The sequence below is a fragment of the Xiphias gladius genome, chromosome 21 (assembly GCF_016859285.1).
Source record: "Xiphias gladius isolate SHS-SW01 ecotype Sanya breed wild chromosome 21, ASM1685928v1, whole genome shotgun sequence".
Taxonomy (NCBI): domain Eukaryota; kingdom Metazoa; phylum Chordata; class Actinopteri; order Istiophoriformes; family Xiphiidae; genus Xiphias; species Xiphias gladius.
Window position 1 is genome coordinate 12,742,239 of NC_053420.1, and position 25,390 is coordinate 12,767,628.

General features: G+C 41.3%; 1 protein-coding gene across 3 annotated transcripts in view; it reads right to left on the bottom strand.

Annotated features, from left to right (window-relative positions):
• Positions 1-24,688, bottom strand: part of itga7 (integrin, alpha 7) — a 37,505-nt gene extending 12,817 nt beyond the window's left edge. For 2 of the 3 annotated variants that reach the window (XM_040159415.1, XM_040159417.1), the window contains exons 1-13: positions 24,162-24,688; positions 9,582-9,709; positions 9,064-9,143; positions 8,572-8,827; positions 7,138-7,269; positions 3,398-3,605; positions 2,695-2,891; positions 2,108-2,196; positions 1,857-1,984; positions 1,516-1,611; positions 1,352-1,413; positions 877-1,046; positions 323-472 (exon numbers count right to left, since the gene is read on the bottom strand). In XM_040159415.1, coding sequence (XP_040015349.1) covers positions 323-472; positions 877-1,046; positions 1,352-1,413; positions 1,516-1,611; positions 1,857-1,984; positions 2,108-2,196; positions 2,695-2,891; positions 3,398-3,605; positions 7,138-7,269; positions 8,572-8,827; positions 9,064-9,143; positions 9,582-9,709; positions 24,162-24,379 — 1,914 coding nt within the window. In that variant the 5' untranslated portion in view covers positions 24,380-24,688. Of the gene's footprint in view, positions 1-322; positions 473-876; positions 1,047-1,351; positions 1,414-1,515; positions 1,612-1,856; positions 1,985-2,107; positions 2,197-2,694; positions 2,892-3,397; positions 3,606-6,277; positions 6,386-7,137; positions 7,270-8,571; positions 8,828-9,063; positions 9,144-9,581; positions 9,710-24,161 lie in introns of all 3 variants that reach the window. The other variant, XM_040159416.1, reaches the window with a different exon arrangement.
• Between the last annotated feature and the right edge of the window lie 702 nt (positions 24,689-25,390).

Consider the following 25,390-nt stretch of genomic DNA (forward strand, 5'->3'; position numbering starts at 1 on the left):
ACAGAAATGTTATTTTTAACAAAGGTACATATGAGGCAACCATCTTCCAACCCCAGCATTATTATGAGAAAGATTTCAGGAAATCCTCCAATTTAACAAAAATCCATTATCTTTCAAACTTATCTTGTGAACAGGCACCAATATTTCAGCTGAATACGTTTTGTGATATATTTAGTTTTAACTATCCTCGTCGAGCCTGCAGAAAAAGGTGCCGATGGGAATCCTTTACTTGTTTATACAGAAATGGGAGAATGGGAGTAGCCAATTACATTCAATCCTGACTTTAAATGAAATATCTTTATACATCCTTTCTTTTACAGACCTCAGAATGCAGCGTATTAGAGGGAGAAACATTCAGTACAGGCGCCAGCTTCTCCAGCCTCTTGGCACCTGAGTGTCTGCGTGGTGGCACGGGCTTGATGGTATGGGTTATTGCCAATGAGATGGGCCGCAGTTTGTCACGGATGTTCTCCTGCATGGACAGAGATAATAAAAATGATCATTGGTCAATAAAATACCTGGTCATAGAGTTAGGGTTGTAGAAAGTGGGGAATCTGGGTCTTTGCAGCATTTCGACTCCTATTTGTCACAGTATTGAATGAAAAGGAAAATATTCATTGCACCAAAACTTAGCACAAAAAGGCTGATTGCAAAAAAAAAAGCCTACTGTATACCTTAACCTATTATTTAAGTATTATTATTTACATCCATTTTTACAAGAGGGAAATAAAAGATAAGGACCAAGACCAAAAACCACCAATTATTATTTACAAGTAACTCAAATTGAACACACGACAGTTTGCAATTTAACTCCACAATAAAAACTACAGTTGATGTTTCTGATCTGTACAACATGAACAAATCTAAGTTACTGACATGGAGTTGGAAGACGGCGGTGGTGCAGACGGGGTGAAGCTGCCGATGCAGCTCCACTTCCTCCGTCTGAGTATACTCCGGCTCTAGTGAACTGCGGCCCAGGAAGTTTATGCGGTGCGGGAGGCCCAACTTCCTGCGCTCGGTGTCAGCTTCAAAGTGCACCACCAGAGCTTGAAGGGAGCAAAACGGGGGTGGGTGCGTAGAGCGAGAAAGAGGGATTGAAATGCAGAAATGTCAGCACACACACAGAGAGCACTGAAAGAGCCCACCAGGGGCAGAATATATAAGACCCCCCCATCTCAGGGAATACAGTATTGCACAGCTGTGATTTAATCATAATAAAGTCTAATGTTACCCCACAGATAAGGTTACTTTCCACTGTAAATAGAAATGACTCCTGTCACTGTGGAGGGTGATGTGACGTCCCATGTGAGGTAAGAACAAAAATGGTTCTGAAAACAGAGGTGTGACTTACTAATGTGTGGTGAGTAGTGTTCTGGGTGGGCTGTGAAGATGAAGCAGGCCTTGACCTCCACGCTAAAAAAGGCAGATGGTGGAGAGTGAAAAAAAGAATCTCTGTTACAGTTTTTACAACTACAATCCCTGCACAAAATACTATTGAAGATCATCCGTTCTTACCAGACGCCATCTCTCCCCTTGCAGTTGTACTGCTCCAGATCAATGTTTTGAGGGTCAATGGATATATCTCTGATCACATGAATGACTGGACGAGACCTTGGGGACACATAAAGACACACAGAGATTTGTAGGTAGAACAAATCATGACTAACTGATGGTAAAACACATTGTAAACATGCGAGTTTTGTGATTGACCTTGTATTTCATGAGTGTTTTTTTAATGTGTGCTAAGATTTAGAAATCTGATCCCGATTTTTTCAAACAATTAAAATTACATTTAGAGCCACGGGGCTAATAATCGGGCTCTTGACAATCTCATTTGGGTATAACTGGTTGCCCACCTGAGGAGAACAACTGAATCATTAAGGGAGCCCACTGCAATGTCCGGATAATGGTTATTGTCAATATCCAGACCACCTGAGATGGAGTATCCGAAACGTCTCACATCAAAGTCACGACCGTCCAACACCTAATAGGAAAGGAAACACTGATCAAACATCATTCAGTCATTCATTCACTCTCTGAATCCATTATTTCCATCATTCAGTCCTTTATTTTAACTGTTCACTGGTTCGTCAAACCTATAACTCACCTGAGCAGGTTTTGTCTCAATTCCAGCATCTGAGCCTCTGTAAATGAAAACTTTGCCATCTCCATCAAATGGTGCTCCCACTGCAATATCTGCACACATACAGGATTCGTTGGTTGACAGTTTCATTAGAACTGAAAATCCATTCAGTTCTTCTCATTTACATTTCAATGGTTTAAAACATAAACCACAGACAATATGATAGGGACAAGTGGGAAACATGCTACCACGAACTGTTCAAATAGTATTAAAAGTTAAATGAAAAATAATAACAATCATGAATTCCTACAAAATCAGTTAGAAATGAATAGAATCTTTTCTTGCCTTTTCTTGTTAAAGTCACAGCAAATTTACATTTTGTTTTGGAAAATATAATATTCCTTTTGCCCACATATCAAAAGACAAAGATAACTTTTTTGTTTTAAATATCAGAAGTCTTATTAAAACTTATACACACGAATGTCTAGACTCCAGCGCACATCTGTGTTAACAAATACTGTCTTCGGAGTATGACAGATACCCCAAGGTCATTATTTACTCTCTGGTTTTATTGGATAATGATTAGCGGAGTGAAAAGACGTTGTTCTAACCTCCGTATCCATCCTGGTCCAAGTCTCCGATGTTGCTGACCGTCATCCCAAACATGGAGTCATATGTCCCATTGAGACGGATTGGCCGAGCCTGATCGTCCCAGTGACCAAAGGGATTCAAGTACACATAAACAGCTCCACCAATCTCTGCCTTACGGTCAAAAAAGTTAGGAGCTCCAACAATCAGATCTGTCCAGCTACAAATAGGAACAGGAAGAGAAACAGAGGATGACAAGTTAAAGATCCCCTCCAGACATTTTTAACCCAGAACACAAAAAACTCCTCTTTGGCCCCTACGATGCCAAATGGATCATCAATTCATGTGCAAAATGTGACACAACGTGAAAAAAATGTGACAAAGAGTCAAATGAGCATCGTCAACACAATGATATGGTTTTTCCACAAAAAAAATTTAAATGACCTAAAATTTTTAAAAATACATCTACTTCATCTCCCTGATTGAAAAAAAAATCCTGAATATATCTATGAATATGCAATTATGGCTCACTTCAAAAGTTTAACTTCTTTGCTGTGGTTGCCTCTACAACTTATGGCTGTGAAGATTCTCAGTCATCCACGTCATGGATGACCGACAACTTATGATTCTTTTTTTTTTTTGCAACCTGCCCCCTCACGTCCTCAGTCATCCCTCTTTGTCTTGTGATGATTATCCAGACCGACTTCACATTCAGCATTTCCTCACCCGTCCCTGTTGAGGTCCGTTGTAGCTACCGAGTACCCAAATGAAGATGCCAGCTCCTCCCCCCAGAAAATGTGCTGAGGCACCAGCCGGTACACATTGTCCTTCCTCAGCAGCACCACCGCCCCTGTGTGATTGGCCCGGGGTGCACCTGCCACAAAGGTCAGCTCTCCAAGGCTCATTATCCCCATGGCCGAGTCCACCGAAAACCCTGGAAGAAGTACAAAAAGAAGAAGGAAGGCAGGGCGGAGGAGGAGGAAGGGTCAGGGGTTTAGTATTGACCATGGGGCTCAGAGGCGCATCTGAGTTCTCCTCATCTTCTTACTAATGAAATGTGTGCCTTAAGTGACTATTGATTTTATGCCAAACTCATGATGGGTGTAAATGTCCTGTGTGGTGTGTTTGCTAGAGGAAGGCTGTCGGAGGCCAGTGAATGGTTGTGTGTCCACTAGCAAGAGCAAAAGGGCAGAAGGAGATGTATTGGGCTTCACCTAATGACTCGTGAGATTCCTGATGCCTGCTGTTCTGAATCAGTTGCCTCTGGTGAAGGCAGTATGTAAACATAATGGGTGGACATTAATCGGATTTCTAGCCTGGAGCATCTCCTCCTTTGTGTGAGTGTGCATTGTGGAGGTGTACATCTGTATGTGCGTATGTGTGTGTAAAGGAATGCGAGGATGTGTTTATATGTAAATCAGATATAAAGCAAAGGAGGGGTGAACGAGTGGAAGGAATGGGGAGGGGTGTGTGTGTGTGTGTGTGTGTGTGTGTGTGTGTGTGTGTGTGTGTGTGTGTGTGTGTGTTGTGTTTGCTTCACAATAAGATTGTGTTGAAATTTTCTCATCAAGCTGTGAATAATAGCACATCATATCAAACATTTCACCTGAACAGAAGCAATCACATGCATTAAAAAAAAAAAAAATGCAGGGGGTGTGAAAAGGGAGGATAATCTATGGGGGCGTTTGTTAGTCCTGAGTAAACATGCAGAGGGAGACACAACGGAGACAAACAGCGAGCAGCTCCAGGGTGGCAGGTGTGGAATGCAACAGTCTGCATCTCAGCTCCTGTAAAAACCAAGGGGCCAGAGACAAGATGCTACTTTTTCCACACAGGGTGGCTTTTAACACACAGGCTTACCACAAGGTCGGCACTGTAAAACTAAATGGGGAATGAAAGCTTTGTGCTGCTATAGGTTTTTAAAGGGGAGGCTTTTAAACTGTTTGGTTTCACTTCATTTCAAGGGCCTAAGAAATTATTTGTGATAACGGGATGCCATGTTTTTTTGAAGGGTTTTGTTTGTATAATCAGTCTATATGTAATATTTCTATTTCATACACTCCTATGGAAGCTGTATCCTCACTATGCCAATGTGCACTTCTACATTACCTTGTACTTGTACTGTTGTTACTCTTATAAACTATAAACTATATACTGTGCCATGTGAGATTTAATAAAGAATTAGGAAGGGAATTCAGAATTATTCACAAGATTGTCTCTGTCGTTTTAGTAAGCATGCATAGGTGTGGCAGATCATCTGGTTAGGACGAATGGAAGCATGTGAGTTATAAATGAAGGCTAAAAGGTCATGTGGGATTTAGTGTTGTCAGGGAGACGGCTCAATATGGTGAGTAGGAGGGTAAACAGGCTTGGAGGTATGTGCATAAAGAGATTTATAGCAGATCCACACACTTAGTGAAAAGTAATAACTGGAACCACCTGATAACAATAATTTAAAAAATGCCTTTTAAGCACAGGATGAACATGAACATGAAATACTAAGCGATTGATACCAAAGTGTCTCAGAATACTTTCTTGAAGAAGCAAACGCCAGTCCACCACTTTGGTCCGACCGGAAAATCCCAACAACTATTGGATAGATTGTCATGAAATTTTGTACAGACACTATGGTCCCAAGAGGATTAATCCTCATGACTTATGTGATCCCCTGACTTTTCCATCAGCACTGATGGTAGATCAAAAGTCTTCACAGCAAAATATCTCTAGATCAACAGGATGGACTGGGACAAAAGGAATTTATCATTCCTTGTTCCATGAAGATGCTTCCTAATGGCTCAGGTGGTCCTCCGACTTTTTATCTGGCAACATCATCATATCAAACTTAGATTTGTCCAGTACAACGAATTACCTGCAAAATTAATCATATTCCCATCGGCCTCTGTACTTTGTGTTTAGTGCTGTCAGCAAATGTTAGCATGCTAATATGCTAAGCTACGTAACTATGGTAAACATCAAACCTGCTTAACATCAGCATGTTAGCATTGTAATTGTGAACATGTTAGCTACGCTGATATTAGCATTTAGCTCAGAGCAGTGCTATGCCAGGGTACGGCCTGGCAGAGCTGCCAAAATGACTGTAGCCATTAGGCTTGCTCGTTAGTTAAACCGGTTTTTATCAGTAAAATGACGAAAAACGACGAGAAAACCACCACCACCTGGAAAATTTCGTACCGACACACACATGCAGACTGACAGACTGACTCAACACACTACAAACAACAGAGATCTACAGACAGAACAGAAAAACACCCTGCTGCTACTCAAAGAGACAACCATCTTTCCAAATCAAACTACTAGTTACAGACAAGAAGAAAAAATAATCATCCAAAACATTTAAAAAACTGTTTAACTGAATTAAATTAACCAAGTTTGTGAATACATTTTCTGTTTTGGATGGCTGTTTCTTTTACAACAGTGAAGGTGGTACTGTCCCATGTTGTACATAGATTACCCACTAAAGATCTATACAAGTAGACACGAGGTGGAATTAGCAGAAAGGATTAAGACGAAGACGGAGAAAAGGCTGGGACTATTTCCACTACAAGCCAAGTCCGGTCCAGACAACAACACCTCACACCTACAAACCTAAGTAGCTATTATGAGCAACATCCTCAAACGGTGTGGGCCGGCTGGAGGGCTCCAGAGTTTTGTACAGCAGTGCATCTTCAACGGGGTTAGCCATGAACAAGAGCCCTATTGCCCGAGACAGGAAGAGAGAGAGAGAGAGAGAAAGACAGACCGAGGGGAGGATGTGAAAGGGCAGTGATGGGGTGTTGAAATGGTGAGGAGAAAAAAAAGTGAAAAGAGAGGAAAAAAGCAAAAAAGGGAGGTACAGGTGAGACAGGCTGTGATTAACTGGTGTTTTGTCTTTGTGGTGCCGCAGCGGTTTGTTTTCCTGCAAAACCACTGGGTAGAGATGGCATTTTAGGCTCAGACTGTACCCTGACATTGTACACAACCTAATGTAAAGTTCTGGCATGTTTTCCTGAGCTTCATTTCTAGAAGGATAGAATGAGAATATTATTGTTGTCGTTTGTTTGTTTTGTTTTTTTGGAAAATATTCCACGTGTTCTTCCAAGAAAGGGAACACATATTGGCATCATAGGAATTTATGTCAGGCCACAATAAGCTCTGGACATATTTGACATGTCCACCCATATTCACATGGGAAAGTGTTTTAAAAAATAAGGTGGAGTCATATGCAGGGCTTTATGAGTCACACAGATAGGCTCAGCCAGAAATAATTTCCAGGGAAAGACCGGGACACTAAAACATGTTTACTCTCAACCGGTCACAGGCAGTTTGGCAGTTGCTGCTGTTGCTAGCTCCCGTGGTTATGTCAGTCATGTTGGGGTACAGTCTGGGCCCTGGTGTCGCTCCCCTCCTCCGGCCCTCGCTTTCTCTCCTGTGCGTAGGCAACAGTGAGCAGGGAGGGCGAATCCTACCCAGGTAACTGTGGTAAGGCACAGGGATGAGCTGAGCATTAAGCTGTTTCTGATCTGCCACCTCGTAGGGTCCGTCGTCATAGAAACCGAGGTCAAGCAGAGTCTGGTTTAGGAGCTGGACGCGCATCTCACCTGGAATGGAAATTGGTGAGGGCACAGCAAAGCAACAACAAAACATTCGACAGAGGACATATGACTACAGATACTCAAACATGCGCACGTGCTTAATTACACAGTTTCTATACTTATAAATGCATGTTTTGTATATGCACAGTACATATTGTGGACGCAGAGGAAGCAGTCTCACGCAGGGCTGCTTCTTCACCTTAAGCAAAATCAGAACCATCAATCATATCTCACAGACAAAATGCAGAATCATATTTTAATGTAGTACTATGGGAATTAATGCCTGAAACAATTACACAGTGAAGCATTCATCTTGTGTGGCAGACTAAGACAATACAATACAAATCAATACAGTAACTTATTACTGCATAGATAAATCTCAGTGCTTTCTTTGATTAACTGGATGCTGCTGCTCTGCAAAAATTCAGTGTCTAATCTCTAGATTGGCTAGTGAATCAATATGATTTTTAGTATGGGTATCGTCCTGTTACTGTTTTAATGTTTACATGGGCTGGCTTCCTTCCCTAGCTCACACTAAAATTTGGTCATTTTGTGGCCCAGCGTAAAAAGTGACAGTATTCAATGTTGAGCTTCACCCTTAAAGGAATAGTTCAACATTCTGCAAAGTACACTTATTTGCTATCTTGCCATGAACAGTAACTCTCTGGTGTTTCTGCTGAAATGGAGAAATGTCATTTTTACACGTTGATTTTTGTATGAATTTAAAAAAGAACATATAACATATAACACATGACATATAACACATAACACATAACATATAACAGGTTAATTAATTGTGTAATTAGCAATCTTTGGAGCCAGGCTAGCTGTTTCCCTCTGTTTTCAGTCTTTGTGCTAAGCTAAGCTAATCGGCTGCTGGATGTAGCTTCATATTTACGATATAAACATTTAGGTGGTATTAATTTAACCCTTTCAACTCTTACCAAGAGAGTGAATAAGTGTAATTGCCAGAATGTAAAATCTGCAAAACAAGAGTCTGAACATAGTAACGGCAAAAGCAGGTAATCAATACAAATTTAAAAAATATAATTCCCTACTAATATTTTTTATTTAATAACATCTTGTACATAACAATATGACACCTGATATTGTATTCTGTCTGACAGATGCCTACATGAGCAATTGTTAGCCATAACATCTTTATAGGGCATTATATGCTAGCGGAGTCCACTTGTTGCTGCCACCTAGAGGCCTTAAAATACAAATTGTTTCTCCATAAGAATAAAACATGTCTGTAAAGCTTTCTTTCTATGATCCAGCCTTCTGTAGGCCAACGAAACACCTTACCTTTCCAGTTGTAGGTTCCTGGAGCGCCAAACAGAATGAAGTTGTTGTCTGGGGTGAAACTGACAGACAGGCCCTGCTGACAGAAACCAAACTGCTCGTGTCCCTGTGGCCGACCCTCGCAGAACTTCCACTCCCCTCCGTCCAGGTCATCTCGCTCTGTCAGGTCGTCACTCAGGATGTAACATCGTCCAATGGGGTCACGAGTCTCTGAAGGTTGATTTACACGTTGCCTGAGCTCATACAAGTGAGCGCAGGTCTGGTGAGTGATGGGTAAAAGAATTATCATATTTATTTTCACTATTTTTTGTGAGTGGCGACAGAAGAAGTTATAATGGTTCATTTAATACAATGGAACGGATCAATCAAAGCTGAAAATGTGTCTTCTATGTCCATGAAGGACTGGATCAGCAGTGGAAAAACAGAAGTTTCATTCTCAAACACCAGACCTAGTTTCCTACACTGATGAATTTACATGATGTGGTCTTTACTCACCACCACCTTCCCTCCGATCCCCTGACTTTTGACAGTAACTCCCAACCACTGGTTGTCTTTGCTCTCTCTGTCCAGACTCACTGAGAGAAAGCACAGAAGAAAATGGCAATCATGGTGGTTTCCATATTGTAAACCAATCCGGATCTGAGCCACAGTAAGCAAACGGCATTTTGTTTTTGCAATGGAGTTATTCAAGTCCAAGTTATAATATACTTTTCTCTTATGCAAATGACCAAGTATAAGTTAAATTTCGAGTAAATACATTTTAATGGAAACATTAGTTAGAAGCTTTTGAATACAAAGTTATAATGACATTCACATAATCTTGCAGCCACCCAATGGACCTAGAAAGGCTTATTCTGAGGTTACAAAATAGTCGGACAGTAAATTCAAGGATAATCTCAGTGAAATGGTCAAAAAAAGAAAGCACAGCGAGTCTTCGTCAATGACAAAAATTGTGTGTGATTATTTTGTTCATCAATTGATCGACTAATCGTTCCGCTCTACTACAAACCCACCTTCTCCATCGATATCCACCCTTTCACAGTCATACTCCTCTGGTGTGATTGGACACCTGAACAGGGCTCCGGGTCGACTGCCCCGCAACGGGCCCTGCCCTGCTGCCTGCGGCGCCCCCACCAGGATCCTGAAGGAAGATCAGTGACATTTAATTGTAATACCTGGTGTCAACGATTGATGGCTGATGTTACAGAGGTATGTTTCATAGATCTGTACATAATGGAGAGAAATTAAACTTCTCATGCTTAAATTCTTAATCGCTCTAGCTGCTGTAAGGCGAGGTCTGTGTTGATAAAAAGTAATAAAGGGTGCAATCAATGTAACTCCGTTTGCAATAGTTAAAACAAAATCGAAGATCTTTGTATAATGTATATGTGATGCCAACCACATGTGACTGTCTGTTGCTAGTGGCTGATAGTTTACTATTTGTGTCTTTACAACAAAGAGCACTGTGCTTTACTCTGTCTTCAACTGTAAGTACAAATACAGATTTTTTTTTTTTTACTTGAAAATCCAACCTGGTCGTACCTTATTCAGCCTCGATTGGTGTCTGCAGTTATTTGTTTACATCCCCAAAAATGTTCACCAGTAATGTAGGGCAGCCCTTATGTAGCCTAACAGGCTAAACCCTGGGCAAAACAAGTCAGTGACGCTCTCACTGCTGCTGCTCCTGAGGCTTATGGACTCTCTGAGGGCAAGGTAATAATTAAAGGCAACTCAGACTTCAAATATCAATATTTTTATCAAATCATCTCATCTGTTGTCTGGACTATGGTGACTGGAGTGTTCAGAGAAACTTTAGTGAGAATATGAACGTGAAAAAATAAAAATTTGGTGGCCAAAAACTGAAGTCTGAAAAGTGAGGGCGTCGTGTACCCCCATCCCCGGTGGAAATTATACCTTTATTACCACTCAATAATAGCCTCAGCTGACCGAATCCACCATTACTCTAAAGTATAAACACAGCAGCCCAATCAAACCTATTCAAATCCTGCTGACACCGCCTACAGTTGAGCTGTCATGTTATCTTTACTTGAAACTGATTCAAAACGGCTCTTAGAAGTCTTTGGGTACTGTATCTTGCTATCAAGGGAAGTAAAAGTTTTATTCTCAGTGAGGTGCTTGCTGATATTCTGGGGCCAGTGTCACGGCCCTCTGCCTTATTAGGAGCGGCTGATTCAGAATAGGATGCTATTTAAAAACCAAACGTTGAGCCACATTCCACCTAACACCGTCAGCCGTGGCAAACTGTATGCACGGAAGCGAGACGAGACATGGGGAAACTGGGGGAGAGGAGCAAGATCAGAGAATAAAGAGCCTAGTGGAAGATGGAAAGAAAAAAAGACAAGCGAAAGAGAGGATTCAAACATACAGAGTGAGAGAGATCGGTCCTAAATTTGGTAAAACAAAAGCAGTTAGATTTAATTATAACAGTGACGTTGGCCAAGAAAATGCTCAGCTCAATTGTGTGACTACAAACTAGCTGCAGTGTTTGTGTGATAAGTTCCCTCCACAAGCCCCCTTCATATCTACCTTGTTATGTAAACACTTAAATTAGGGCTATCTCTGTGGCTAGGAAGTGTTTTTGCCTATAAATACAGTGAAGAAAGCTGATAGCACTGCATGGTCCATGCAGAAAAACAGAGAAGTGGATGTCTGAGTGGTCTCAGAGAGGTGGCCATAACATGAGTGTCGGGCTCAGAGCAACTCCTCTTTACTCTTGTGCTGGATAAATAAGACAGTTTTATACGGCACGTCATATGCATTTGACAATATTGGCTCCGGTCTGTTCTGAGTAATTTAAGAGGGTCAAATGTGCTGTATGTGCATCCTTTCCCGCTAAGCTCTATCAGCAACACAGGTAACAGGTGACAACAGACATGCAGACAGGTTGAGGGAAAAAGGGGAGAGCTAAACATGGACCATACTGTTGTAAGTTGCACTGTCGTCCTAATTTTACACCACAAAAACATCCTGACTTCCAGTGTAAAAGTTTTGTCCTCTCTCTCGTCCTGGCAAAGCACAATACACACAGATATATTACACACAGATACGCAAACTACCACTGATACCACCCAGGCTGCCAGACAGCTCTACTTTCTTTTTTAATCCTTCCTCATCTTTCCTGAAATATACCTCTGTTGAGGTGCAGCCATGCATGTCTCAGGAAAGACTCCCCTTGCCTAAATGAACGAGAACCCAAAACAGCCTCCCGAAGCAAAGACATCACGTGTGAAATAATGACTGCTACACATCCTTGCTGGTCCACATGAAAAATCCAAGCAAACAGTGTTAATCTAATGCAAACACATGTTAAACAAAAGAGATCTGGTTAAGAGGAAGAGCATATCACTTAAAAAAAAAAAAAAAAGATAAGATCTGATCCCTCTTACAGCTCAGCATTCCAGGTGGCTCTGGTTTATGTTTAGAAGTTCTCTTTCCCCCCACGTATGCAGATAGAGAGGCAGGTAACAGGGTGTATGGGGGGGGGGGGTCTATTAAGCTGTTATACCACCAGTATTTGGAGAAGAGATTTGGATGTCTTCCAACCTATCTGTGCAGCAAAGTGTTAAATGCGGTCAACTGTACGACTCGGACAGATAGAAATTATTCTTCAGTGAGAAAACATCTTATCATAAATGAAAAATGGCTCAAAGGTTAGTACATTTATTCGTGTTGGCATCATATTTAAGTTATGGTAGATGCAACATAAATGCAATACACAATATGTCTGGTTGTTGATCATTGCGTGTCAGGGCCAAGTCAGAGACTGAAGATAGGGTGAGACAGTGTGATGGATGTTCAAGCTGTGCTAATGTCATTTATATTTTATCATTTAATCATTCAGGTTTTTTGGGTGTAAATACTATTAATTATTGCTAGTATTAGTATACATACTGTAGTTTGCTGTGTCTGTATTTATTTCAAATTTGAGAAAATATTTAAGGCCATTCAGTCCTTCACTCTACTTGATCTCCCATCAGAGGAAAAAGCATCACTGTGCGGAAAGATGGAAAAGCTCAATTTTAGAAACCAGGGAATTAAAAGAAAGAAAAGTACTTGAAAATAGTCACAGCTAAACCTTTTGAAATCTTTTTGTAAGAAGTTAAGTGGCTGGTTGTCTAAAGTTGGAGCCATCGGAAATAAAGTCAGGCACAGATGTCCCAAATTTTACACAGATAAAATGTCATCGCTGAGTAATACTTTCATTTATTTGCCCTTTACCCACTTCTTAGCTCCTTCATTGTTCACGATTGACTCAGACAGTATGATCATGATCTCCACTGCCCAGCTCATCTTTCAGTAAACCCGCATTTGACATGGAGTTAGAGGTGTGTGTGTGTGTGTGTGTGTGTGTGTGTGTGTGTGTGTGTGTGTGTGTGTGTGTGTGTGTGTGTGTGTGTGTGTGTGCGTGTGCGTGTGCGTGTGCGTAATCTGAGTGGTCGTGTGTATGTTGTTGTTTGCTGCACACTGAGCCTGAAGGAGATATCAGGGTACTGAGTGTGAGGGTGTTGGAGTCTAGTGAAATACCCGTATGAACCCAGACACCACAGAGCAGGCGCCAGCATGGCTGAAGTGTGTGTGTTTGTGTGATTTACATTACCAGCTTGCAAATACAGATTAGATAATGCACCTGGGGCCGGGCTGCATCAGACAAATCTGACAAACTGATTAAAACAGGAGTCTACAGCCATTTTAGAGGCACAATGGTGCTTTGAGCTAAATTCTAACATCAGCATTCACCATGTTCCCCCGTTTGCTAATTTGCTAATTAGCACTTAACTCGAAGTACAGCTGAGCCTGATAGGAATGTCGTTAGCCCTGAAGGTAGTTGGTCAGAAATCAAACCACAGGACAAATTTAAATTGTGACTTGATGATGGCGCTAGAGGGAAAGTTAAGTCCCTAGGATTTATCCACAATTCTCTGGGGAACATGAATATCTATGCCAAATTTCATGGTAATCCACCCAGTAGTTATTGATAACAGCAGTGAGACTGGTTCTCAACTACTAACGTTGCTAAATATATAGACTCTAGTCAAATTAAAAGCATTAAAGGACTTGCAGAGAAAATACATGTAGACATCTGGCATCATTCATCACAAACTAGTATTGAAGTGGTGATAGAGAAGACCAGCTGGCCAGTCAGAGAGCCCGTCAAGCTGCTGGTCATTGCTCAATCAAGTAATTAACACCAATCAAAGAGCAACTACTCATTATATAAAGAGGGAAGAAGAAGAGGAGGGACGCAGTGTATGTAAATCAGTGTGGTCTTGTTATGTCATTTTTGTTAGAAACAAAAGTTCAGCCACTGTTTGCAGCTCTATTTGGGGTCCCCCTTGATAGCTTGTGTTTTGCATGTATGAATCATGAATATAGTACATGGTCCAGGACAAACTTATTTAGTTGCTATCACTGAAACAATAACAGTGTATCACCGCACATTGCCAAACCCCAGGAAATTCATATACCACTGCTTGTTTGACAGTGATTTAGAAACCCACCCTCAGACATCGTCCTTGTGTTTCCAGTTTATCATCGCCAACCAAACACAGACACGCACAGCACCCTCATTGCACTGCACTCTTACCCATGTGTTTTTTTCATTAAGGGGAGCATGTGCATTGACCCCAACAGTCTCTCCACAATCCTGTCCGCCCCTCCCCCACCCAAACCCCTACACACAGGCACACGCACACAATCCCATCCTCCTTCACTCCTCCCCCCACACTTAGGTGTAACATCCCCGTGTACAGCCTCAGTGAAAGTGGCGGAAAGACTGGTACACGCGTGATTGAATTGAAGAAGTACATCTCACAAGAAACCACAATTCAGACCAGCATTCGTTCTCAAAATACCACAGAAACAGGGCAGCGAAAAACAGGGATTTATAAGAGTGTTAGCCTATCTCAGCTTACTGAATTACTGACAACCTTAAAACACGATTAAGTCATTTTCAGCCTGGTGTCCCCGTATACTTGCACTTGCAGATGTTTGAATAACATTTTGACCGTTTTCATGCTTTCTATTGCAGCTTCACATGCTCCTTGATGGGCTGACAAAATTCCCCAGCTTTTGTGCTACTAAAAAATTAATTTATATGCACAGAAAAGTTCACCAATATTAAGCTGAAAACAAAGCTGCCTTTTCTTTGTTAATCAAAAAAATACTGGCGATGCAAGGGGCTTGTAAACACAGTGATACACAGTGAGACAATACACACAGACATCTGCCAAAGGATATTAGGAATCTCAAGAGAGTCCTTCAAAGTTCTCTTTTGTTTGTTTATGTACAGGCATTCAAACTGAAAAAACTGAAAAATGGGGGAAAAATGATGTGTGAGAGAAAAGAGTGGGAAACACTTCAGATGATAAGGTGGCCACACAAGCTGCCTCCACCTCAATTTGTAAAGGGCCTAAATATGACTGCACATCATCCAAACAGTATGCTTAAGGGAAGATAAGATCATTCACACTTAATTGTGGCATTAAGATCCATTTCCAAAAGGAACTGAAACAGTAGATACATCTTTTTTGAAATCCAACCCTTCCTTGGAATTTTCCAGGCGTGGACGTACCAACGCTAAAAAAGTTGGGGAAATGTTGAAACAGATACGCACTAAACATTTGACAGTATTTCATTTCCCGGCTATTTCAGTTGATTCCTGCTAATCTGTCTGCTCACACCCTTTAACATCTGTCCATCGCAGAGCTGTGTGAGGCTGTTGCTCTATAGACAGTGGCTCTACAGGATCAGCATGGGGGCCAGGGGCTATTTAGGCCTTCTGTTGTTATCCCGGGGCAAGACTGTGACCTCTGACCTGGACACACAAACACGCACACACTTACACATACAGAAATACATGCAAAGGAAAACAGGCCAGCATGCAGACATTAATAGAGGAATGATTGTACAACAACGTCCACTGAGACAATCAGTCTCATAAAGCAGAGCTAAAGGGCCTGTTTCAGAAAATGCCGCTTTCACACCTGACTCCAGTTTCTCCTTCCAGTTTTGCTGAAGAGAAAACGACAGCTGAGAATGGGTGACTGAGCTCTGAATCATCACGTTTTTAACATCCCAACTCTCTCCCACTTTGAGCAAAAGGGAAAAGGGTTGGGTAATGCACAGTAAAGTGCAAACAGAGAGACAGAAACAGCTGCCAGTCCATGCAAAAACCCCTTTGGGATATTGTGGTTCACTGCCCACGGATGTGACTCAACTTCCTGCTTAAATGATTGGCATCACAGGGGCAGTTTGATATTAATTTAAAAAACTGAAAACATTTCGCAAACCCTTGGAACTTCAACGCAACACTGGAAGTATATTTCGGCAAGAGTAAGGGCACAAACAGAATGTTTTCCCTTTGTATTAGAGGACAATGGTAAACCCATCCTTACTTTTACATGCATCTTTAACAACCCCTGAGCTCACCACCTGCCCCATTAGTGATCAATAAATGAACGGCTATTTCCACGCATAGATGGGGTAATGATTGGCCCTCAGGTCCAAAGTGTAACGAGGACACAACCCTGACACCATCGCTTCTCGGTTCCTTTTCTCCCCCCCTTATCCACTCATCCATCTATTGATCCGTCTATCAAGATACTTATCTATTTGGTTCTCACATTCCACCTTTAGTTGCTCTCTCTTTCCTCCTCTTAATGTCCTTCTTCAAAGTGTAAATCTACAATACTGTGCAGTCTGCCTCTAGTTAAGATCGTGTGCCTCAGCTATCCATCCATCCATCCATCCACTTTTCTGAGAGCTGGGGCGAGCAGCACGCAATGGGTGAAAAGGAGGGAAACACCCTGAACAGGTCTATCACACAGACAGAAAAACACATTCACCTATGATCAATTTTGAGTTTTCAGGTCACATGACCTATGTGTCTTGTCCTGGAGGAAACGAATCATCTGCATGGTTTTGCCACATTCTGTGTGTGTGTGTGTGTGTGTGTGTGTGTGTGTGTGTGTGTGTGTGTGTGTGTGTGTGTTACTGAGGGGCAAAGAGACATGACAGAAAAAAACGAGAAAGAACAAAGATGAGACAAAGCAAATAATTTCTCATCCAATCACAACATAAAGATTAAAGTGAGTGTCTGCTAATTGTTTGTTCCGCAATTGAGTCATATTAAGCCCTGTATGGCTTAAAAAACTTAGCAGCTGACCCCCAACGAAACTGAGATAATCATTATTTAAAAATACTGGCAGCCATATTTAAAGGTTGGCAGCCATGTTCAACCCATAACTGTTGGAGGAAATTAGAAAAGGCTAGCAAAGGGCATCCGGTGGCCTAAGCTGCATACGACAAAACCACTACATTCGATTCCTGCCCAGGGCACCTTTGTTGCATGCCATACCCCTCTCTCCGTCCTTGTTTCCTGTCTCTCTCTCTTGTCTACTGTTCAATAAAGGCAAAGTGCCAAAAAAAAAGAAAAAGAAAAGAAAAGCCTGTGAAAATACAAAGGACATCTAAATACGATGTTTTTCAATGTTTATCCAAAGACTATCCTCCAAAACCGGACAACAAATCTCTTAATAAATATAAACAAAAAGCCCCCACATCTGTTGTAATTTCCATTTCCTGTCTTTCCTTTTCATAGCTTATCTCTGATCTCAGGTCAGTATCAGTTCCCACTGGAGCTGCCATCAGCTGATTGATTAAACTGCATCTTTATCAGAGTCGGCCCAATTGCCTCCAACTGCAAACACACTTAAGCTTGGAAACACACACACACACACACACACACACACACACACACACACACACACACACACACACACACACACACACACACACACACACACACACATATTTAGTCAAAGGGGAGGCCTGCCGTGATTTATTCATCCCTGCAGCTCCCATCCCCATCAGATCCTCTACCCCTCCCCCACACACAGATCATACGATATTCATAGTCATGTCAAGGTAATGCGTTAACAGCTGAGACTTTTCTCAAATAACAGCTAAAGCATACCTGACATTGTCAAGCATGAGTAAGTCACACTAAAGATAATGATTATTTGTCATGACAATGCAACAAATTACCAGAAATCTTGATGTTCTTGGCTGACCTCAGGTTTTTTTCTGACAACTGTATCTCTGAACTGCATATGCAGAATCATTTCCTGCTACTGCTACACTGCCAAACTGTGCATTTTTTTTCTGCACCTCCATCAGATCTAGGCTTCATGTATCCTCCTGACTCCGCAGAGCTTCCCTCTCCCTCCAGTGAGCACGTGGTCTGCAGGGTAATATTCCTGAGAGCTATCGGCCAGCCAGCGTTGCTTCCAGCCGAGCTTTTGTCCAAACCCAGGCAGCCCAGTGGAGGAATGGGAGAATGCTAAATAGACAGAGAGTGAGTGGGAGGTAGTAAAGAGCATTAATCGTGTGTGTGTGTGTGTGTGTGTTTGTGTGTGCATGCTAGACTGTAGAGCCCACACTCTATACCCTTTGGTCTTTCTGATCTCTCATATAAATAAGAACTGCAAAAGGGTGAATTCCTACATTTACGAGGCTTTCACATTGATGGCCTCTGAGAGATTTAGCAAAAAGAGTCACTGTGGGACAAACTGAAAGGAGACAGAGAGAGAGAGATGGAGCAGGAGAAAAGTCATGAATTGAATTAGGGAGTGAAAAAGGGGAAGGTTCATTCTCAACTGTTAAGCCGGGGCTGAAAAAGCGTTTTTTATTTAGCTATTCTAATGCAAATTAGCACCCAGAAATTCTTCTTTGCCATATGAATGTGTGAATCAGTTATGCTGGGCCCCATTTAAGCACATTTATTAATTTATATATATGGCAGTGGACAGACATGGCACTGGAAGGTACAGAGGATCTTGTGTTTGACCCCATGAAGGCGAAAACCAAATGTACTTTTAATTTTCACACTTAAAAAGCAAAGTAAAAGTTAGCAACTGTAACAAAAAAATTAAAAGAATAGTTAAAATATGCTCTTTTATTCTTTTTGCTGAGAGTTAGAGAAGAAGTTTGATACCACTCATGTCTGTTAAATATGGAGTCACCCCATTTCCAGTTTTTATGCTAAAATAAGCCAACCGGCTACTGGCTGTACAAACCTGAAAGTGGTATAGATGCTTTCATCTATCTCCCAGCAAGAAAGTAAATAAGCATATTTACCGATATGTCTAACTATTGCTTCAGTACAAGTAAATGTTATCTCTTAATGACTTAAAAGTGAACAGCCTTGTGTTTCATATCTTTTGCATTTGATTTCGCTTGTAATCTCTGTAACCTTTGGGAGGTCACCTAAAACTGACCTCCACACACCACTCTTTTGTTTTTTAAGCCATGTTAATCAAGCTGCCAGTTCAACAAGAGAATCTTCAGCTTCAGAAGGCTCTGTTTTATATTCCTACCCAGCCAGTGAAACAGAACTTCAGACTAGATGTCTAGGATTATATCAGTTACCCGTGGCCCCACTGCCAGTGAGACTGGGTGTTCCTGCTCAGAAAGGCACCAAAGCAAGTCCACAGTAAGCACGAACCTTGTTGGACCCTGGGACTTTGTACTTTCTGAGTGACAGCAATGCAAAACAGCCAATTCTAGGTTTCTTGAATCAACAGCCTGACAGTCTGATAAATCAAAGTCTGATAATATTGTCAGTAACGTGCGGCATGCTGCACCCAAAACAGACTAACAGGTTCTGGATAAAAAAAATAATTGTTTGAAATTGTTGTTAGAAAAAGAAAAGGAAATTACTTCCATGAATCGTAATGAATAATAAAAACGGGGGCAATCAAATTAGGCCAGAATAGAGATAAAGCACAGCATGTGTCTTTCAAGGCCGGATATAAAGAAAGAATCAATAAAAGATGATTTGTGGCCTATATCAAAGAAGGAAGCAGAACCGCCTCCCCCCACCTTTGTCAAAGCACTCTGAAACAGAAAAAAAACCTTTACATTAAATCATGAGGCAGAGATCAATATATATATATATTTAAAAAAAAGACATGAAACTGGAAAAGCTTTTGGTTTTCCAACCTGTACATGTAGGTTGGATACTGTATGATTTACACACCTTTGGCAGTGACCGAAACTTTTATATATGCAGACTGTACCATGCTATCTCATGCTTCCATGGGTCTGTTCAAGGTATATTTATGTATGACATTAAAAGCCTGCAGTGTAGAATCAGCTTATTCTGAATATTGACTATCAGTTTTATTAGCCAGGCTAGCAAGGTGGCTCTAGGGAAAACAATCCAGAGTCTGATAAAAAACACAAGTATGAAAATACCCTTGGATATGAAAATGTTAGGTCAAAGGCATTAATTCCCCAACATGCACCTATGTATACAGTATTGATCCAATTGCCGTTACAACCTATTCTCCTTTAAATATTGTTAAAAATGATCATATCATATGTTTATTTCGATTTTATGGAGTAGACTTGTATATATTACTGTTACATGTTGTGTGGCAGATTTATTACAGTATAGAACTAGAAAAAGGTAAAGCTCAGACCTCCTGCCAAGGCCAATGTAAAACAACATACAGAAGAAGAGTTTTGAGCCGTGGTGGGATTAAGGTCAGGGGGCTTCCTGTCTTCACCAGGCAGTGAACTATTCGTGGAAGCACTTCTCATAGCAGTACAAATAGCAGACCCACACATAACTCAGACTCAAATACCTTCTCCTCTCATCCTCTGTCTGGCATCAGCAGTAGCATAAGAAGCCCCTTGGGCCTGTGCTTCAGGGCAACAACAACCAAGACAGATATTACAGAAAGTTTACAGAAGTCTGAGATGCCAGATCATGGCTCTAATCAGTGGCATACTTTTACTTCCTCCTGACAGGTCACTGACCAGGATCTCCTTACAACACATCAATCAATATGAGATCATTGTGTCACATGGGTTGACCTTTGCATTGGCCTTTGGTGCCATATTGAAAAGGAAGTGTAGGGCTTGGAGCAGCCACAATCCGGTACCGAGGAGATTCTGTAAAGCTGAACAAATTGACATTCATTACATAAATGTGCCATCTGTAGGTGTAGTTGAAATTCTGTGTCCCGACATTGGGTCGTTCTGCCTTTGAAGAAATAAACATAACTTCTCTGATCCTTTAGGAAATAGCTTTTTTCCTGAGCCTCCAAAAAACTGGGTAACTACAAAATCAAAGAAGGTGAAACTCTCCAAGTGTGACAGTATGACTAAGCTGATCTGTATGCGCACTTTAACATTACAGGACGTGAGGTACAATCACGAATAGGCACAGGACAGCATATCAAAGCACTGATATCATTTTCAACCTTGCATCTGGCCACACAGCACACAATGAGCGCAACACACTATGGCCAGGGGCAACAGTAACCCAAAACTTCATAATACAAAGAGAAAATGAGTCAATAGCATCTAATTACAAGAAATTTCAGGCAAACTGTTTCATGACAGTACATCAGAAGAGAAGTAATGAGCAGAGACAGAAACGGGAGCAACTTGGATACTAAACTCGGATCTGCACTGCAATATCACAGAAAGGCATTATCATAATGCTTAATGGAAATGTATGATTTAGTAAGGAAAGATAATTGCTGTGTTGCTACCTGAATAATACATTTCTCTAACTGAAACTGCAATAACATCAACTAAAAATGCTTTGAGCTCCTGCAGTCCACTGTGCTGGTGATGTCATCATCAAGTCATCAGGGCCATATAGCTACTATTTAGGACTTGATCTCTGTATTTTTCTGGGAATTTTGGGGTTCGAGGAACCTGCAAACTCTCATTCTACATTGGTGGGTATTTTATGGGTTGATAGCATTATTTTTCACACTCAGAATATTCAATTTTGTCTTTTAACCCAATAATTAAATTTAAAAATGTAAAAATTCAGCAAAATCTCCAGCAGAATGTTACTCCTGACTGTCTGCAGAGTCACTGGCCAGGTTGAATATGATTACTTTGAATTTTTAAGATAAACTTGCAGTGGCTATAATCCATATTTTTATAGAAACTAATGCATCAAATGAAAATGTGAAAAAAAATGTGACAGTGACTTGGCTTTATGTGGGCCAGACACTGAGCTGTCTGGCCCGCAACTTTACTGTCGTAGCCTTTAGTGTTGTTTTCGAATTCACAAGGAAGGTGTTTTCAGTGAAACAGCTGTTCAGCAACAGACAGCAGGCAGACAAAGTTAGCGACTAGCGGTGAACATAGTTGAACATTTAGCAGCTAAAGAACCAGAAATTTCCCTCAGTAATTGGTGGAAACCAAAAACAGAGCTAAAAGAGAATGAATATTGGACTTCCATTCACCTGGTAGCCAGAATAACAACTCCAAATGAATGATGATAATGATGGATATGTAAATATGCTAACAAATTTGCCATATCATCTTAAAAGGCAATATAAATTTTGCCTTTTATATATTGATTGATATTTTGTTTACAACTTGTCTCTGCTGCCCCCCAGCCAACAAACCGTCAGCTATTGTTTATTCAGTGATCATTTATAGGCCGAGAAAATTCTCCTGCTTCTTAGTCCAAAGCATTTAAAAGGACATTGGGCTATCTGACAAAAATGCACGGTCACAAAGCTGAAAAAGGACTGTTCTTCTTTTGAAAAGTTGAGATTGAGATTCATAGATCTGACAGAACAGAAGCCTTAATGTTGGGAAGTAGAATATACAAATAATATAACTACAGTTAATGACATGAATGAAATGTAAAAAAAATCTAAATAATTAAAAGAAATATAACAATTTTCATGCTAAATGCTTCTTGGGGAAGGGGAGCATTTACCCACGACCTCAGTGTCTCTAAAATCCTGGCTATGGCAAGTCATCCATGCATACAGCAGGTGTGATGTCACAGCGTACGGGCAGCAGGATTAATCATGCCACTCTCTTCCAGTAGGTGGATCACATCCACACATCAGGTTAGACTAGTTTATTGACCATGTCCTGGCTCTGCTGCAGCAGAGAGTGATACAATACTCGAGCTCATAGTCAGTTTTTAAAATAAGTTCCAGGAACACTGCTGGACAGTGAGCAGGTTTCAGAGGGGCGAAATGACTCCCTGGCTCTGACTGACTGTCTGTGTGGATGCTGATGTCATTCCCCTGGTCTTACCAGGCGACAGGATGACTGCAGCCCGGGTAAACTGAGGAGCCAATAGTTAAATATGGAGCTCCAAAACAGAGACCTTTAGTAAATGAACTCCCTTATTCGATCATTTTGGATTACATCACACATCACTGTCGCATTTGTTACACAGAACAGTTTTGAGCTACTTGTACTTTACTTAAGTGTTTCCATTTCACACTACTTTATACCACTACTAAACTATATTGCATAGTTTAGTTCTGCTATACTATAATATATAAAGTAATAATCTACAGCGTAATACTCACAGGTGCCAATTTTCTGTGCAACAGACTTATGACTCATAACTCTTTTGTACTTTTATTCAAATTGGATTTTACTTGTTATGGAATATTTTTACATTGTAGTACTGATACATTTACTTGGGTAAAGGATCTGAAAACTTCTTCCATCACATCTTCCATCATATACCTGTATCTGTGTATTGTTTTTATGTCTCATTTATGATTCCCATTTGCTTCTCTGTTAAATGGAAACGTCTAACAAATGTTCTCGAGGTTGTTAATGTATAGCGGTGTCTAAGATAGCTATAATAATGCCAAGTAAATTCGTAGTGGAAAATACATCACAGAACAATGGGCTAATAAAAAAAAGGTCTTTGAAATTCCATGGATATATTACAAAATAGTTCCCTCTATCATATTATAAAATGAATTGTCTGCATCCCATCCCATCAATATTAATTGCAAAGCTTCAGGAGAGGTAAATTGAAGACGCCTCTTAATTATAGTCATGCAGTAAACACTTCCAAAGATTTACAAGCAGACTTGTTGTTATAATTTATTCATAATTTATGGAGGAAAGGAACAGGGCTTATGAGTGGTCCAGTCACACTGACAGACACTTGAAAACAGCTGTTGGCAAACAGCCCATCATAGAACAAACAGTCATATGGACAAGCACATACATGTGCACAACTCATCCATGAACACATGCACACAACCCCAAACACTATAGGACACTTTAGTGTCTCCTCTCCTCTAACAGTGTCCCATCAGAGGATCTTCAGCATCAGACGTGAACCGCTCCATGAAAGTGACATAAAAACCATTTTATCCCTTTTACAGAAATCTCTGCCTGTCAGCTGATTCAGCAAACCTATTCTCGTCCACTCTCCACTTACTGTAAATCATCTATTAACTCAATGCTCAGACTGCTCTCGCTCTATATGGCTCACATAAACATGCTAAAACTCCTGCACCCCATGCAGAGTTATAAGTGTAGCAATGATTTAGCAGATCCAAGGACTGGTGCAGCATAGAAATGCTGACTGTAGTAGCCACACGGTTAAAATTTCAGCTTTTAAAATGAAACTTCATGGTATAGTGAGCATTTTGTATCATATGTTAAAGAGCAGGTGCAGATACAAGATATCACACATTTAAACTGAGTATGTAAGGTGCACCAAAATCACACACAGGACACGCTCAATGCCACATTCACCCACTCACCAGCTCTGAGGCTCTGGGGTAAGCTGTTGGTGAAGTGCTAGAGAGAAACCAAAAAAGGTGCCGTGGTCTCCCAACTTATGCAGAGTGTGGGTAGTATCCAGGTTGAAGCCCCAGGCTTGGCTTAAAAGGGTCAACAGCACCCAGAAGAGGGTAGTCCAGCGATGAGAGGAGCAAGATGAGAGGGAGACAATGTTCCCATGTCCCACCGGGGCTGCCATAGCAGGGTGCAGGTCCTTTAGCAGAGCAAGTTCAGCTCAAGAAGAGTACAGGGAAGATTCCTTGTATGGCTCCCAGGGATCTAACGGAGAAAGAGGGGGCAAATCCTGTGTAGGTCTCCACTTCTTCCCTCTCCTCTATGGATGCCTTCCTTGTCTCCAGTCCTCTTTCTCTTCCTCCCTCGCTCTGTCGTGCTGGCTCTCAACTCCGTGTGCTGCTGTCAGTCTGAAGAGCAGGCTGTGAAAATGTGGCCGGTACTAGTATGTGTGTGTGTGTGTGTTTCTCTCAATGCATGTGCGCCTCCCCCTCCTCCCTCTATGCTCAGAGGGAGACAGAGGACAAGTGCCTTGAATAGCCCGCTCACTCCTCCTCCCCCTCCCCTCTCTCTTTCAGTCCCTGCACCCTCCTCTCTCCCTCCCTCCCTCCCTCCCTCCCTCCCCTCTCTCAGCTGACATCAACACTCAAGGGACTGCTGCCAAAATACCAGGCAAGGTTGTCAAGATACTTGGAGGCTATTGAATAGAGAGAGAGAGGGTGAAAAGACAGCCGACTGTTTTATCTGTAAAGTTCACACGGTCCAAACTGCCTCCTTCTCTGGACGCTCATTGCCGCAGGTGCTTGTAGACCTGAGGAAAAGACTGAGGTACAAACTTGGAAGTTTAGAGCTACTGGATAAAGAAAATCCAAAGGCCGCTATACTTCAGGACTCTGGGCTTGAAAGGCCTGACATTTGACTTCTGGTGGCAGCGATCTGGAATGGACCTGGCAGACAAAAGGGGCCGAAATGTGCACAGTGACCCAGGAAACTTTATTACAGACCTGTAGCTCTTCTGAAAAGGCAGAGTGGGAGAAATGTATGGGCTGTGACAGAGTGAGGTTGACAGAGACATAATCAGGAAAAATTGCAGTATTACAATAAAGCATATCAAATGTAATTCTGTCTATTCAATGATATGAATTATAAGTATTCACACCAATGAATTTTCCATTATTTTTCCAACAGACAGTCTATC